At 47.6% G+C, this 17903-nt stretch overlaps 1 protein-coding gene across 2 annotated transcripts; it reads left to right on the top strand.

Moving 5' to 3' along the window:
* The first annotated feature begins 1271 nt into the window (after nt 1-1271).
* Nucleotides 1272-16196, top strand: DGUOK (deoxyguanosine kinase). 2 transcript variants are annotated; one of them, XR_014514551.1, is made up of 8 exons: nt 1272-1400; nt 2859-2971; nt 3994-4181; nt 5236-5383; nt 7360-7475; nt 13507-13606; nt 13807-15440; nt 15898-16196. XR_014514551.1 is itself a non-coding variant. In XM_083454302.1 (7 exons), exons 1-7 carry the CDS (start codon nt 1349-1351, stop codon nt 13870-13872), a joined length of 783 nt encoding a protein of 260 aa, XP_083310428.1. In that variant the 5' UTR covers nt 1298-1348; the 3' UTR covers nt 13873-15088. The 2 variants fall into 2 exon arrangements, 1 of the variants encoding a protein (XP_083310428.1); XM_083454302.1 differs by lacking the exon at nt 15898-16196 and having other exon boundaries at nt 1298-1400; nt 13807-15088.
* The last annotated feature ends 1707 nt before the right edge of the window (nt 16197-17903 follow it).

Below are 17903 nucleotides of genomic sequence, written 5' to 3'. Positions count from 1 at the left end.
CGAGCTGGCTGCATCTTCTGCACTTCGCCGGAAGCCAGACTGGAAAGGCCCCCTTCACACATTTGTTGTGCCACGGGGTCTTCTTCAGTGCAAGCACTGGCCTCACCCCTGGTGCTACGTGGATTTCCTGGCCCTCTTCCAACCTGCACATGCTGGATGTTGCCACCTGCCTCAGGGAAGCCTACCTGTTTCCCCTGCTGCCTATGTCCAGGGTGTGGTCATTAGGGTGAAGGGCAGGGAAAGGGCAGCATCTGAAGCCTGGCCAGCAGCATGTTCCCCTGGCCCCTTGCTCTGGGGGAGACCCCTTTGCACAGTTGACACATGAAGGGGGCTCGACACATCACCAAAGGGAGCAGGGGTGATGTGCTGCCTCCACTCGACCCCCTTCCACATGAGGGGCACAGCCTCTTGCTCTTCTGCTGCTTCAGGTGGCTGCTTCATTCCGCCTAATGGGTGGGCCGGCTCCGGTTCTTTGGCAACTTTTCTTCTCTAGAATCCCTATTTTTACCTCTGCGGCACAGAGCTGTGAAATGCCACTCAAATGCGTTCCAGGAAATGCTCCGAGCTGCTTTATATCCCAGAAAGGCAGAGTTTGCCGAATGGCACCCTTTCTGCTCCTGAGCTGTGAGAGGAGAAGTGGCCTCCCTCCTGCTTTTTTGTTACAGGCTGCAGGGAGGTGGCTACGCTACTGAGCACCGCAGGGGGGCCTTACTCCCGAGGAGACATGCATAGGGTGGCGCTGCAGGCGCCTGGTCCTCTCCAAACATGACTCCAACAAGCACACCCTAAAAGGTAAAGGGACCCCTGACCATTAGGTCCAGTCGTGACTGCATCTGGGGTTGTGATGCTCATTTCACTTTACTGGCCAAGGGAGCCGGCGTACAGCTTCTGGGTCATGTGGCCAGCATGACTAAGCCACTTCTGGAGAACCAGAGCAGCGCACGGAAACGCCGTTTACCTTCCCGCCAGAGCGGTACCTATTTATCTACTTGCACTTTGATGCGCTTTCGAACTGCTAGGTTGGCAGGAGCTGGACCGAGCAATGGGAGCTCACCTCGTCGCGGGGATTCGAACCGCCGACCTTGTGATCGGCAAGTCCTAGGCTCTGTGGTTTAACCCACAGCGCCACCCGCATCCCCTTAGCACTCCCTCCTGCCCCGCAAATGGCCGCCCGCGGGAGTACTGCTGCCCGAGCTGGCGGAGCCCAGCGCCGGAACCAAGTGAACTGGGCCCCTTTGGGCGGCGGGCTCCGGAAAGACACGAGCGACTTCGGCAGGGCAGGGGCGCAGGCGCAATAGCTGGGCTGCGCCTCCCGGCAACTGGGAGCTCGCTCGCTCGGCTGTGCGCGATGGCTGCGGCGCGGGAGGCCGGCAAGAGGCTCGCCATCGAAGGAAACATTGGTAATGGGTCTGGGGACGGGGAGCAGGTGGAGCTCGGGGGTCTTTTCTTCCATTGTATGTCGGCAGCGCCGTCCTGCGACTTGGAAGCGCCCGTCCAGCCGGAGGCGGGGGGGTGGGGAGGAACTCTGCACTTGCTCAGAGGCAGCCTTATTATTGCCTTGGTTGCACCAGGGCTCGGGCCCTTGCACGGTTGCAGGATATACGCCTTAGGAGCAATGTTCCGCCCCATTCCCCGTCTTGCTCCAGTTGGGGAAGACGCGCAGGCTCGGGCTTTGGCGAATCTCCAGGGAAGAGCTTGGTTGGGTGGTGATTTATTTATTTACTATATTTCTGTGCCGCTTTTCATTCAGATGAATAGCAGGCAGCTACAAACAGTAAATAACATTCCAAACTCAACACAAATCGTATAGAACAGATAACAAATCATAAGTAAAGCCATTACAATCCATATAGCACCATCAACTAAAAAGGTTAAAGCATGATCTGGTGCCTCCGCGAGCGTTCAGAAGTGAATGGAACTTGGTGGTGGTGGTTGCAAGAGCGCTGTTAGGTTGGCCAGTGTTATTACGCCCCATAATATGCAGAAAGGGTGTGGGGCCAGGGTGAGGTGCCAAGTGGGTCACATCCACACCATACCTTTGAAGCACATGGCATCTGAATCCTGGGAACTGTGGTCGGTTAAGAGTGCTGGGTATTGTAGCTCCTTGAGGAGCAAACTATAGGTCCCAGGATTCTTTATCCAATAAGCTGAGTGTTGGAAGATTCAGGACGGGGGGGGGAAATGTCCTCCTTCATGCAGCATGTAGTTTAACTATGGAACTCACTTCCACAGGAGGCAGCAGTGGTCACCAACTAGGTAAAGGTACCCCTGCCCGTACGGGCCAGTCGTGTCCAACTCTAGGGTTATGCGCTCATCTCACTCTATAGGCCGGGAGCCAGCGCTGTCCGCAGACACTTCCGGGTCACATGGCCAGCGTGATGAAGCTGCTCTGGCGAGCCAGCACCAGCGCAGCACACGGAAATGCCGTTTACCTTCCCGCTATAAAACGGTACCTATTTATCTACTTGCATAGGGGTGCTTTTCGAACTGCTAGGTGGGCAGGAGCTGGGACCGAACGACGGGAGCGCACCCCGCCGCGGGGATTCGAACCGCCGACCATGCGATCGGCAAGTCCTAGGCACTGAGGTTTTACCCACAGCGCCACCCGCGTCCCTGCTTAAAATTTATATACTGCTTGACTGAAACCCCCACCCACCCTCAGAGCTGTTTGCCAGAATTATTCTTAGGGGGAAGCCATGTGCTCCAAGTATGTGGTCTGAATGTTACATCCCATCTCCACGGCTCATTCTCTGCACAACGTAAGCAGAACGAGGTTGCTTTTCCTTTTGCTGATATTTGGAAACGCAGTAGAAGGAGGAATGTTGGCTAATGGGCATACGTGCTTTTTGCTCCGCCAGCGGTGGGGAAGTCAACATTTGTGAGAGTGCTCAGAAAAGCCTTTCCAGAATGGTCCATGACCCCGGAGCCAGTGTCCAAGTGGCAGAAAGTTCAAGCTGCTGGTCCCCACCAGGTAAGAGTCCAGATGTAAAACTTGTTTGGTCTGTAAGGAACTGAGCTATTTTGGTTCAGAATATTGTGTTCAATCAACTGGGAGTTCTTCTTCAGTACAAGAATTCTGAGCAAAGGGGAAACTTGCCTTCTTACCAAAATAATCATTCAGATAAAATAACCATTCACTCTCGTGCAACTTCCTTTGGCACCAAAGAGGAGTCACCCTCTTTGTGCTAAAGCAGGCTTCCTCAAACTCAGCCCTCCAGATGTTTTGAGACTACAATTCCCATCATCCCTGACCACTGGTCCTGCTAGCTAGGGATCATGGGAGTTGTAGGCCAAAAATATATGGAGGGCTGAGTTTGAGGAAGCCTGTGCTAAAGGTTATAAGAACACCAGTAGAGCCTGCCGGATCAGGCCAGTGGCCCATTGAGTCCAGCATCCTGTTCCCACTGTGGCCAAGCAGATGCCTGTGGGAAACTTTTTGGCAGAAAACGACTGCAAGAGCAGCCCTCCCTCCTCCTGTGGTTTCCAGGAGGTGGTGTTCAGAAGCATTTCTGCCTCCGACTGTGCAGACAGAGCACTGCCATCATGGCTTATATAGCCACCAATAACCTTATCTTCTTGAATCTGCCAACGTTTGGCTCCCCTGAATGCCTACGGATTTTAGTATTCTGAGAGAGTAGAGGAAAATTTCTCTATCCACTTTCTCCATACCATGCATGATTTTATAAAGTTCAAAAAAACTTCTATAAAGATTTTTAAAGACTCCATCCATCCCCTATGCTGTTCCTTATGTGCTTCCATTTATCCCAGCTTGCTGGCTGGGACTGATAGGAGTCCAAAACATCTGGAGGGCACCAAGTGGGAGAAGGTTGAGCCGGAGGGAGGCGAAGAGAAGAGGAAGCTTGCAATATCTTCACATGGCACAGGTTCACAGGCCCTGCTGTGGCCTCCCCCCAGAAAACATGCACTTTGTTTTGTGGTTCCTGTTCCCTTCGGTTCTTAAACGTTTGTCTCTTAAATTATTCCCCGTCACAGGCCTCTCCATCTCAGAGCTTTGCAAACCTGCTTCAAATGATGTATCAGGAGCCCTCGCGATGGTCCTACACATTCCAGACTTACTCATGCCTGAGTCGGCTGAAGGCGCAGCTGGAGCCTCTGTCTGTCAAGCCCCTGAAGATGTGGGACCACGTGCAGGTTTTTGAGAGATCTATATACAGTGATAGGTATGGTGCCACAATCCTGTTCCTGAAGTTGGTAGCAGCAACAGTGAGATGGGGCCACAGGCCAAGAGAAGTGGGGAGATGTTTGCCTTTTGAAAGAACTGTACATCCCCTTTTGAAATGTTCTCAAGTATTCAGTGCCCCCTCTCCATGTGCAGAGTGCTCTGCAGTTTCTTCCCACACTTTCATTGTTGTTGAATGTCCTTGCAGTTCCTTTCAACTTATATTTGGGGAAACTAAGGACGGTGCTCCCTTAGCAAGGAAAGCTTTGCCATTCCTTCCATTGGAGCCTCTTCCCCACAAGGAAGAGGAAAACCTTCCTTTTGTAATGATGAATGGATGCCAAATGCAAATACAATACAGTGGTGCCTCGCAAGACGAAATTAATTCGTTCCGTGAGTTTTTTCATTGAGCGAGTTTTTTCGTCTTGCGAAGCACCACTGCAGTTAAACACTAACAACGGCGGGGAGGGGCAGGGAGAAGCAGGGCAGCTGCCGCAGCCGGTACCTCGGACTCACCTGCGTCTTGTGGCCACCGCGCGACGCAGCTGCTGGAGGGCGGCGGGGCTCAGGAGCGCGACTCTGGCTGCAATGCTGGCTGCTGGCGGCAACGGCTCTCTGAGAGGAGCGCGCGAGGGGGGTGGGCAGCGGCGCGAGGCAGCCGGAAGGTCGGCCGTCAGCCGGAAGGTTGGAGGGAGCCGGAGGAGTCGTCAGCCGGAAGGTGGGAGGGAGCCGGAGGAGTCGTCAGCCGGAAGGTGGGAGGGAGCCGGAGGAGCGGGGAAGTGAGCGTGCGTGCGTGCAGTGACCGTCGCCATGACAGGAGAGGCAGGGCCGTTTCATCTAGCGAAGCAAGCCCTTAGGAAAATCCGTCTTGCAAAGCACCTCGGAAAACGAAAAACCCTTTCGTCTAGCGAGTTTTTCGTCTTCCAAGGCATTCGTCTTGCAGGGTACCACTGTATTTGGGAAGCTTGGCAGTTTCGCATTTATCTCTGACTTGCCTGTTCTTCTTCCTGTGTCTGTTGCTGTGCGGGTGGTTTAACTACATGGTCCTCCCCCAGGTACGTCTTTGCCAAAAACCTGTTTGAGATTGGCCACCTGGCAGAGATTGAGTGGGCAATTTACCAGGACTGGCACACTTTTCTCCAACAAGCATTCGGGGACCGGCTTGACATCCATGGCTTCCTTTATCTACGGGCACCTCCAGAGGTAACTGGAAACCTCTGTTATATTTATTAGACACTTCGCCACCTCCCACCCTCAAAAATGAAAGTCGAAGTGATTTACAAAAATGAAGATTGAAAGCAAGTATTAGGCCAGATGGTCCACTCCTGTAGGAGACTGCCTGCTACATCTCTGTCTGAGTCATTGCTCCGGCTGCCTCACCTTCCACTCAGCTGAAGGCAGGTAAATCGGCAGGCTTGTTGCATTGGATGTGAATGGATCCTTCAAAGTTGGTGCCCTGGGTGCACCTTCTCCCAGTCAGGAAGCATGTCAGTGAAGGTTTGGGTGGGCTTCTTTAATCATAGAATTTTAGAGGTGAAAGGGACCCAGTGGGTCATCTAGTCCAACCCCCTGCAATGCAGGAATCATGGCAAGTTTTGACTTGCATACATCAGCAGTGGCTCTGCTTTGTTAGCCCAGGGGCCACATTTTGTACCAGCAAGTTCTCCAGGGGCCGCAGTACGTGTTAGGCATTGTCTGAAAAGTCGGTGTGATGACCAACACACCTGCGCACATGTGTGCGCACACATCAGAACACCACGCATGCAACACACATCACACCACTGAGCACTCATGCAGACCAGAGATTGTGAAGGAGGGGCTGGTACTTGGTTGTTCCAGCTAAAAACACAGCAGTTTCCTCCATTGCAACCTAGAAAGCGTTTCCAATTCAAGAGGGAGAACGGAGAAGACCATGGAAAGGGAAAACCACGAGAGAGTTAGTGTGGCCAGCCAGGTGCCTGTGGGAAATCCACAAACAGGATTAATAATAATAATAATAATAATAATAATAATAATAATAATAATAATTTATACCCCGACCAGACTTAGGGCAGCTAACACCAATAAAATCACAGTAAAAATATAATAGGGAGAAAAGGGGGGGGGGAGGAAACCCCCCAATTAAAATACAGGTTAATATGCAATTTAAAATGCAGCCTCATTTTAAAGTAGCTGATAAATCAAGACCATAAGGGGAGGGAAACATAAGGGTCAGACTGAGTCCAAACCAAAGGCCAGGCGGAACAGCTCTGTCTTGCAGGCCCTGCGGAAAGATGTCAAGTCCCGCAGGGCCCTGGTCTCTTGTGACAGAGCGTGCCACCACGTCGGGGCCAGTACTGAAAAGGCCCTGGCCCTAGTTGAGACCAATCTAACCTCCTTGAGGCTCGGCACCTCCAAAGTGTTGTTATTTGTGGACCTTAAGGTCCTGCGCGGGGCCTACCAGGAGAGGCGGTCCCGTAGGTACGAGGGTCAAGCACAAGACACTCTCCTGTAGTTTCCAGCAACTGATATTCAGAACCCTTTAGCCTTGTAGCCATCACTGCCTTGTGTGGGAGCAAGTTCCATAGTTTAACTCTGGGCTGCATGAAGAAGGACTTCCTTCTGTCTGTCTAGAAACTTCCAACATTCATATTCATTCGATGTTCAAGAGTTTTATTGTTACGAGAGAGAGAGGGAGGGAAAACGTTTTATCTATCCACTCTCTCCACGCCATGCATAATTTTATAAACTTCTATCCTGTTGCCAGTTACTCACTATTTCTCTGAACTAAAAAGCCCCAGTTGCAGCAACCTTTCCTTCCCCTTGGCTGCTGTTTTCTGAAGCTTTCCCAACTCTACAATATCCTTCTTGAGGTGAGGCTGTACACAGGACTGTATTCCAAATGTGATCTCATCATAAAATTTGCATAACGGCATTACGATACTGGCAGGTCTATTTTCAACGCCTTTCCTAATGATCCCTAGAATGGATTTGCTTTTTCCACAGCTGCTGCATTCTGGGTCTATAGAAAGCCACTTGGGGCTGGATCAGGCTTGCATTGTTTGCTCCATTGGTAAACCTTCATGGGTGTGAGAGTGAAGTGTGCCTCTCTGGCCGAACAGGAGTTGCTGGCTTTAAGGCAGTGTGGGGCTCTGGCGCTCAGGGCACTGGCCAATGAATTTCCCTTTCCCTCCTTTCAGATCTGCATGGAGAGATTGCGCCAAAGAGGGAGGCCTGAAGAGAAGGGGGTCCAGCTGCGCTACCTGGAGCAGCTTCACACTCAACACGAACACTGGCTCCTGGAGAAGAGCACAGAGTGAGTCACAGGCGGAGCAGCAGAGAGCTGGCTTCAGTGGCAAGGCAGTTGTGGCTCTGCAGGCAGCGTCTTCTTTTTGGTCCCACGCGGTTGTGTCACGTGGCAGGTGTATGTTGGTGCCAGAGCACCTGCTCGATCCCACACGGAAGAGAGACGCATGCAGCCAGGCCACAGTTCCCGTCACCTGGAGATGAGGATGATGATTTACATCCCACCTTCTTTCCTTCAAGGAACTCAAGGCGATGTATGTGGTCCTCTCGCTCCCTGTTTTATTCTCACAACAACTCTGTGAAGTGGGTTCGGCTCCAAGACAGTGACTGGCCAAGGCTTCTGAGTGAGGATTTGCACCCAGGTCTCCCAGGTCCTTGTCCAACACTTTTACTGCTAAACATTACTGCTGCTGGGCTATGATGCTGAACAGCAGCAAGGGCCAAAAGGAACCAGGAAGTCTTGGTAGCACAGAAATGGGTGCGCTAGAGACCAAGAGGTGCAGGAGGGCAGCTGTGTACAGACGGGTGCTGTGTCCTGGGCTGTGCACAACTCAGGCCCCAAAATAAGATATGCGGCCGGCAACATTTGGAAGTGGGCCATGGGGCGTATTTGCCATTCCCTTCCCAACCAGAATCCTTAACAGTCTCTTGCTCACCAGACACAATTAGTGGGCTCTGGATCACTCTAGAGCAGCTTTCCTAACAGTAAGTCAGGCCTGATCTAGATTACTCGTTTATGATTACTCTGGGATTACTTATTGGCAGAATTTTTATCCTTTCCCATTGTCACAGTTTACAGGCAATTTATGAATGCTTCCTGTAGTGACTAAGAATAAAAACAAGTTTGTATATTTTAAACAAATTCAAATCCAATGCATCCACAGACTGGGATAAAAATCTCTACTGCACTTCTTTTAAACCTGCAAGATGTATGTTCTCATTTTGCATGCTTTATTCTGAACACATTGCTAGGGTTTTCCAACTGTTATTTAGCAGGAAGAGAGGCAGGAAGGAATTATTGTTGCTTTACGCCAGCAGTTAAGGCAACTACAACTCCACCCCTCCACCAAAAAGCAGAAGAGACTGTAAATTACAGGTGCCCAATGTTATCTTCCTTGCTGTTTAATCAGTAAACACATCTGACAGCCTTGCATATTGTGCTCACTTACAACTGAGCTTCCGGAATCCAGTGAGTCTTTGGGTAGTGATGACTTCGCTCAGCTGAGCTCTCTTCCCACACAGAGCCTGTCCATCAACTTCTGAACCTTAATCAGTGGAAGCAAAGCAGATGAACTTCCGTGCTTTGCTTTGGTCTTTCACCCCCAGTCATCTTGGTCTCAACCTGTAGTTAGTCATGTCCATCTTAAAGAAGAAGCGTGTTTTCCAGTTCTACATTATTAGTTTTCAGAACCAAGCTTTTTTAAAGCTTACATAGTTGTATAGTACGGGCAAAAGCAGCAGAGTAACTGTCAAGCACGATCGGAACGTGGGACTGTCTGACCTCCCCTTTCTACTGCTTGTGAATTCTAATGATTTAATTCATTTTAAATGAAGCCCAATTCTATATCCCTACTTACAGTGGTACCTCAGGTTACAGACGCTTCAGGTTACAGACGCTTCAGGTTACAGATACTTCAGGTTACAGACTCCGCTAACCCAGAAATAGTACCTTGGGTTAAGAACTTTGCTTCAGGATGAGAACAGAAATCGCGCGGTGGAAGCGCGGCAGCAGTGGGAGGCCCCATTAGCTAAAGTGGTACCTCAGGTTAAGAACAGTTTCAGGTTAAGAACGGACCTCCAGAACGAATTAAGTTCTTAACCCAAGGTACCACTGTACTCATAAATGTGGGGCACTCCTCACAGAGAGCCAGTGTGGTGTAGTGGTTAAGAGCGGTAGACTCGTAATCTGGTGAACCGGGTTCGCTTCCCCGCTCCTCCACCTGCAGCTGCTGGGTGACCTTGGGCCAGTCACACTTCTTTGAAGTCTCTCAGCCCCACTCACCTCACAGAGTGTTTGTTGTGGGAGAGGAAGGGAAAGGAGAATGTTAGCCGCTTTGAGACTCCTGAAGGGGAGTGAAAGGCGGGATATCAAATCCAAACTCTTCTTCTTCTTCTCCTCCTTTCTTATCCTGACATGTTTCTTCTTGTGATGATGTAGACACTTACCCAAAACTTTGTCTCCCTCACTTGTGTCCCTCTTGATGTTGCATGTAATACTAAACTGTAGTCAGAAACAAACTATGGCTTACTGTGAATTTGTGTGTTCATCCACACAGTTCAAATTGCACCCACCCTTTGCCAAACCACAGTGCTGGCTTAGCATTTTGTGTGAACCAGCATTGGTCATTTGCATCTCTCCAAAGAAACTAGTAAGTCAAGAACAAACCTTGACCTCTGCCCATGGATTGTTTGGGTTAGTGTTTGCACACAACTCTAATCCAGCACTGTTCTTTGTTTCCTCCCAATTGGCAAATGGATGAGCAGAGTGGGTGTGATTTGAGCAGCACGTATCAGCTTGCTGGCACATTCATAGTAAACTATAGTTTGTTTATGACCGTGACTTAATGTTAGGTGCAAGCTAGGCCATTAACTAGCTTGTCCCATCCTTTTTAAAAAAAATAAAAAAAAATATTAGAAGTTTAAAAGTTACAGAGAAAAAGCAAAAGAAAAAAATAGAAAAAGGAAAAAATACATTAAAAATACATAAAAAGAGAACAAAAAACACAATACATCAAAAAACAAAAACAATTAAAAACACATCCAATATTTATCCTTATCTTTCATTAACTTATTTCCTCGACCTCCTCACACCTCCCTTTTTTGTATTCCAGTTATTAACTATATCAGCACATCCTTTCCATCTTTCACTGCTTGTCCCAACCTTCCTCACTATAGCCCGTCACTACAAACACACACCATTCCCTGTATCCTAAGTGAAGGCAAATAGAGAAAGCAGAGGTTTGGCTTGCAGTGAGGTGACCCCTGGTGTTGTGAGCCTCAGTGTTACCTTAGACGAAGAAGTTTGGGGCTGAAAGATGGAGGCAGAGCGTGGGTGCGTGGAGGCTAAGTGAGTTAAGTGAGCACATTGCAGAAAATGCTTGCTGCTTACATGATGCAGAAATTAAGGTGGGCACCTTAAGTTACAATTTCTACATTTTGGGATGTGCGTAATGGAATTAGTAAGTGCCTTAAAAAACGTGTTTTTTTTAATCTGAAGGTAGAATGTATTTGGCTTTGTTTCAAGGAAATCCATTGAATTATATGAGTCATGGTGACGGTGCAAAGCAGCAAAATTTAGCTCCACTGTGGGTGTATAATAGTCAACATATGCACTATGCTTTAAAATGTTGAAAGCTCTATCTCTGTGTAATAATCTGTAATCCTTGCATGAAGCTGCAAGAGAGGCTATTTTTTAAAATTATTGCTGGTTTTATTAACTTCACAGTGTGATCAACAGTTCAAGGAGTAGCTTTGCTTTTTTATTATTAAATTTTATTTAATAAATTTTTATTCAGTACAAGTTAAAATACATACATATTCACAACAAAAGAAAATACAAAAGAGAAAAACAAATACATCTATCCAAGGAAAAAGAATTAGAGAATATTTTGTCTCTTTCCAGGGACGCAGGTGGCGCTGTGGGCTAAAGCCTCAGCGCCTAGGGCTTGCCGATCGAAAGGTCGGCAGTTCGAATCCCCGCGGCGGGGTGCGCTCCCGTTGCTCGGTCCCAGCGCCTGCCAACCTAGCAGTTCGAAAGCACTCCCGGGTGCAAGTAGATAAATAGGGACCGCTTACTAGCGGGAAGGTAAACGGCGTTTCCGTGTGCGGCTCTGGCTCGCCAGAGCAGCAATGTCATGCTGGCCACGTGACCCGGAAGTGTCTTCGGACAGCACTGGCCCTTGGCCTCTTTGAGTGAGATGGGCGCACAACCCTAGAGCCTGTCAAGACTGGCCCGTACGGGCAGGGGTACCTTTACCTTTACCTTGTCTCTTTCCATATTTACAGTTATTTATACCTCTATAAAATGCTATTCATGATAACACAGTGAAATGAAATGTAAGATATCAGAATAAAGAAAAAGGGAACAAAGAAGAAATAAAGAAACTAAAAGAAAAGATCATATATGAAAATTTTTTAAAGGTAGATAAGCACTCAGAATACATAGCCATTTCCCATCTATGTTTACATTCAATTGTATAATTTCATCTTGTCCTTATCTACCTTAAACAAATTGTTTCTTTTGAAAGAAAAAAGAAAAAACAGAGAAAAGAAAAAGAAAAGAAAAAAAATTACTTCCACCGTTTACCTCACGCGTTTTTAATAATCCGTTCTTCAGAGCCTCTGTTCTTCATATTTTCCCTTTGCATTTCCTTAATGTCTCACTTTGTATTTTTTATATTACGCACAAGATTATTCTAAACACAACCAGATTTTTGTAGTTGAGCCCTGGTTTTGTAAATAATCATTTAAGCACTCCCATTGCTTCATAACCATAGTTTTGGATTTTCTCCTTATTATATCTGTCAATTTTGCTAATTCCAGGTACTCGCAAAGTTTCCCCAACCATTCTCTTTTTGTTGGGATGCTTTCCTCTTTCCAATAGCTAGCAATCAAAATTCTTGCCGCTGTTGTCGCGTATAGAAATACCGTATTTTTCGCCCTATAGGACGCACTTTCCCCCCTCCAATAATAATAATAATAATAATTTATTATTTGTACCCCGCCCATCTGGCTGGGTTTCCCCAGCCACTCTGGGCGTCTTCCATAGAAACCAAATACACTAAAATATCACACATTAAAAACTTCCCTGAACAGGGCTGCCTTAAAATGTCTTCTGAATGTCAGGTAGTTGTTGTTCTCTTTGACATCTGATGGGATGGCGTTCCACAGGGTGGGCGCCACTACCGAGAAGGCCCTCTGCCTGGTTCCCTGTAGCTTTGCTTCTCGCAATGAGGGAACCGCCAGAAGGCCCTCGGCGCTGGACCTCAGCGTCCGGGCAGAACAATGGGGGTGGAGACGCTCCTTCAGGTATACTGGTATGATCTTCAAAAATGAAGGGGAAATCTGTGTGCGTCCTATGGGGTGAATGCAGGCTTTCGCTGAAGCTTGGAGAGCGAGAGGGATCGGTGCGCACCGACCCCTCTCACTCTCCAGGCTTCAGGAAGCTATCAGCAAGCCTGGGGAGCCCGTGGGAGTTCCCTCAGGGCTCCCTAGGCTGTGAATAGCAGCCTCCTGCACATAGCGCGCTGAAGCAGGGCGCCCTGCGCTTCGGGCAGACATCAGGCAGCCCCACAAGCTCGGGGGACAGCGGGGAGGCGCTGTTCCCCGACCTGGTTTGGATTCCCCGACCTGGTTTGGGGGGGGGGGGGGAATAAAGGAAAAAAGTTTTCCTTTATTTCCCCCCCAAAAAACTAGGTGCGTCCTATGGGACGAAAAATACGGTAAGTTAATTTTATCTTTGGGGATATCTTTATCTAGGAGTAGCTTTGGTATACTGTATAGTATAAGCCACTGTTATCTCTGAATTGCTCTGGGGTGGTAAAGCTGAGGATTACAACAGGGGCAGGGATCTTTGGGTCCATAGAGAGAATGCGCCCCCAGACCTCTGTGTCTGGCCCTTGGAACATTCCCCAGGCCACGCCCCTCACTGACTCTGCTTCACACCCTTTTTTGGCCTGGCTGGAATGTAAGCTTGGACTGTTGATTGTCTGGATGGTTGATGGAGGGGTGTGGGTGTAGAAGCTACCCTACTGCACAAACGTAAATTTTCCATTCATTCTTCTGTCACCAGTATGTGACCCCGAGAAGATTGTCTAAAGGGAATGTGGCCCCTGGTCTGCAAAAGGTTCCCCTTGCTCTGCTTTCAACAACCTTGGCATGTAGGCACTGAAGGGAATGAGGTGAATTAATGAGACAACTCAAAGTCAATGCAGATGAGATCATTCAAGGAAGTGAGCTGAACTGCCCACTGTAACTGAAGCCACAATATTGATTGCATAGTGAAAAGAATTAAGGAAATAACATTCTTATTGCCCCCACAGGATTCATTCTGAAAACATAAGAAATGCTCCAGTCTTGCTGCTTGATGTCACAAAGGATTTTGAGAATGACACAAATGAACAAGGGAGGCTTATGTCCCAGGTAAGATTTCACTTCTGTGAAGTGTGAAAGCTTTGGTATAATGCACAAAACTTGTGTATTCTTCCATCAGATTAAAGTTGGCACCGTAAGCTACCAATTTGCCTTAATTGTGTGCCTCTTATTCACTGGAACTAACATGGCAACAACTGAACAAACAATTGATTGGATTTTATTTGGAGATCTGTTTCCTCTTTTTGCAGGTGAAGACTTTTATAAAGACTCTCTCAGGGGAGGCTTTCCCTTCGGCGTCTACCGCTGCCTCCTAGCCCAGGAGCTCAAAGCAGGCTCCGTTGAGTGGATGGCCACCAAGAAAAAGCAGTCCTTGATGGTCAACTCCATTGGGAGTTAACAGCTCGGCCAGGTCAGAGGTGCTTGCAAGAATTAAAGGTCTCTCTGCGCAGCACTTGCAGGGAAAGAAGCCCTCTGGGCAGCAAAATCCCAACCTAGTCTACAGATAGAAAGTAGAATTGCAACAGGGGAAAGGGAGAGATGTTGGGGGCAATTTCACTTGGGCTGGGTGAGCTCAGAAGCCATGCAGAGGCCTCTGTTGGGCCAAGTGAGAGATCCGTCCTCCGATCTCTTGTCTGGAAAGGGCCTGGCAGGGTGCTCTGCCACGTGAGAGAGTGGTGGCCCATTTAATAGATTTGGGCAGTGGTGCATCTACTTAATTTTGTTGGTACTGGGTACTAGTGGCTCCTTTGCCATGATTCTGGACCTGCTCCCTCCCCAACCTCTGCCTGCTGCATTTTCTCAGGGTGGGGGGTCTCAAGTTGTTGAGTCTATATGTGCCCTCAATTCCTGCTACTTACTGTGACATGGCATGATAGCAATAGACACCTTGGGCTCACTTCTGTAATATATTATTTTTAAGCACCCTGCACTTAGACACCCACTTGAATTTCCTAGGCACTGCGGGACCGTCTAACAGTGCCCAGTTCCTGTGCCTCTGCACACCTTTCCATTGTCTGTGCATCAATAGCCTCCCCCCTGGAGAAGAGAGATTGGAAATCGATTGACACCGAATTCAGGGACCAACCGAGGAATCTCGAAGGTTCAGAGTGTGTAGACTGAATTCTGTACAGTTGTGTTAGTGTCTGTATGTGGCAGATGTAAAAAAAAAAGACATGTACATGAGTTTTTCAAGGGGCTGTTGTCCCACCCCCAGTGCAACTCTTACTTATGTGATAGAGGCCTCCTGGGCTAGAGCATCTCTGCGCATGAAGGCCACTGCGTGGTTGATGTCACACACAAATATAGCAACTGTACGTTGTTTTCGAGAATACTTTTCACCTTCTTTAGCTGCCTTTATCACGTTTCCATGAAATTTATCAAGTTTATCCTACAACTATAGCCCTCTTCATTCATTGCTTGTGCAAAGGAGCAACATGGATACAAAGGTTTTAATTTTTTTGTAGATTTTCCTTCAGCACAAACATCTGCAAAGTTCCTTTTAAAAGAAATGGAATAAAAGGGATGTCTATCTGTGAGCGGTCAAGTTTAAAGTTTAAGATAGCCCTGTGGTATAGTATCTTAAGACGCTATCACCATGTTAAGACACATCTTAAGTACCTTAAATATCTTAAGACATATCACCATGAATTTTGCAGAGAGGATATGAAAAGCATGCCCAGTCCCTCTGTGGATAGTAAAGTTCACGAAGTTGAGCTTGGGAAACTGGAATATGGATGTCCAAATATTTTTGTCCATGGATGTTTCATCCTTTTCTCCTCAAGAAATAGTCCTGTTGGGTTTGACGTTGCCTTTCCAAGCCTCAGTAAACCTATATATGCAAGTTCATCAGCAGTAGATGGAATGACATGTCACCCCCTTACAGGTGAAACTCGAAAAATTAGAATATTGTGGAAAAGTTCATTTATTTCAGTAATTCAACTTAAAAGGTGAAACTAATATATGAGATAGACTCATGACATGTAAAGCGAGATATGTCAAGCCTTTATTTGTTACAATTGTGATGTTTATAGTGTAGAGCTGATGAAAACCCCAAATTAACAATCTCAGAAGATTAGAATATTAAATGAAATCAGCAAAACAAGGATTGCAAATAGAGCAATATTGGACCTCTGAGAAGTAGAAGCATGCATATGTACTCAGTACTTGGTCTGGGCCCCTTTTGCATCAATTACTGCCTCAATGCGGCATGGCATGGATGCTATCAGCTTGTGGCACTGCTGAGGTGTTATGGAAGACCAGGAAGCTTCAATAGCAGCCTTCAGCTCTTCTACATTGCTCGGTCTCATATCTCTCATCTTTCTCTTGGCAATGCCCCATAGATTCTCTTTTTGTACATAGCATTAAAAATCATGCACCAGTTATAAATAAGCAACAGTACGAAACACTCCCTTTTTAATGCAGTGCTTTTTACAATCAACCATTCATTAGCTTTTAATCATGGGTGTTGTCAACATTTAATTTATCTCTCTTCTAATGTATAAAATTACTGTATTTTTTTAAAGGCTGCTGTGTGTGATTATGGCCTGTGTCCAATGGTCTGTTGAAGTTCAGAGATTCTGTTTCCAAAGCTGCTTGCAGTATCCTTAGAAAGTTTTGGAGAAACCATTTCTGCCAATGGGCTATTGTCCTTATATATTCAATTGCACTGGGGGCATCAACATTTACTGCAGCTGAAGAAATGTGTATGGGGGGGGGGGGCAGCTGCTGGAGATCCCCTCCTCACAGTGTTATTGAATGTTGGGTCCCTGGGTGTGGTTGGATTCTCTATTCCCATCATCCCCAGAAAACTTAGCCCAGTGGTCAGGGAGGAGTAGTCCGGAACACTTTTCTCCTTTATGTGTTTTACTACATCCAGTTGATAGTTTCTGTTCCTGCACAAGGATATCGTTAGCATGTTACAAAATCCTCTGGTTGCAGCCCTCTTTGTGTTGCTTCTGTGTAAACATGCAGTTGACCCTGAAGATGTACATGCTTCTTGGAGTTGAATGGGAGCAACCACAGAAGTGGTGTCAGCCATGTAGACTCAAGCTCATCTTAAGCCAATTCTAAAAAGAATTGACTTCTGTGTTCCAGTCTTCTACTCATCTCAGCCTCCCCCATTAGGAGGAAGGCTGCTTCTGCACCACTATAATGTGCTTTTTAAAAGATTCAGTACGCTGATAAACCTTTCGTTTGTAGATAACTGCATTCTTCTCGAATTTGTAAAATGCTACAGTTAAATCAAGGTCCGTATAGTTCAAGCTATGGTTTTCCCAGTAGTGATGTATGGAAGTGAGAGCTGGACCATAAAGAAGGCTGATCGCCGAAGAATTGATGCTTTTGAATTCTGGTGCTGGAGGAGACTCTTGAGAGTCCCATGGACTGCAAGAAGATCAAACGTATCCATTCTTAAGGAAATCAGCCCTGAGTGATCACTGGAAGGACAGATCCTGAAGCTGAGGCTCCAAGACTTTGGCCACCTCATGAGAAGAGAAGACTCCCTGGAAAAGACCCTGATGTTGGGAAAGATGGAGGGCACAAGGAGAAGGGGACGACAGAGGACGAGATGGTTGGACAGTGTTCTCGAAGCTACAAACATGAGTGGGAGGCAGTGGAAGACAGGAGTGCCTGGCGTGCTCTGGTCCAGGGGGTCACGAAGAGTCGGACACTACTAAACAACAACAGTTAAATCAGTAAAACGAGTAACTTTAAAACACAGAGAAAGGGAGTAAATAAAAGTCTGCCTTCCTCTCATAACACTAGAACTTGTAGACATCCAGTGAAGTTGGAAGATTTTAAAAAGTCATTCTTCACACACTAGGGAACCTGCTCCCGCAGGAGACAGTGATGTCTACCACACATCCTGGCTCTGCTCTGCCTCCGTCGTTGGAGTCAGCAGTGCTTCTCAATACCAGTTGCTCAGTCTAAGCCACAGGAGGGGAGAGGGCTGTATGCACTCATGTGCTCCTCATGGGTTCACCACAGGCATCTGGTTGGCCCCTCTGAGAACAGGATGCTAGACTAGATGATCCAGCAAGCTCTTCTGATGGTCTCAGTTCTTGTTCTGCTGGTGACGGTGGTGGGAGAGGGCAGGACTTGAAAAGCACCCTTTCATATTATATCTCACGGTGTATAATATTTTTGTAGGGGAAAAGTTGTCCGGCTGCAGTTCACGTGGCCACCAGTTTCTTGCTGCTGCAAAATACAGTGTGAGGACAGACTTAGGCTGGCTGGGCAGAGAGTGAAAGAGCAGTGGGGGTTGGGGTGGGGGAGAGAGAGTGGGGATGGGCAGGAGACCCCCAATCTCTGAAAGGAAGGGGAGAGAAAAGCCTTCTGCAGCCCCCTA

This window comes from Podarcis tiliguerta, assembly GCF_965153285.1.
Source record: "Podarcis tiliguerta genome assembly, chromosome: 8".
NCBI classification, from domain to species: Eukaryota; Metazoa; Chordata; class Lepidosauria; order Squamata; family Lacertidae; genus Podarcis; species Podarcis tiliguerta.
Note: the sequence above shows the minus strand (reverse complement) of the source record. Positions and strands in the feature narration are given on the sequence as shown.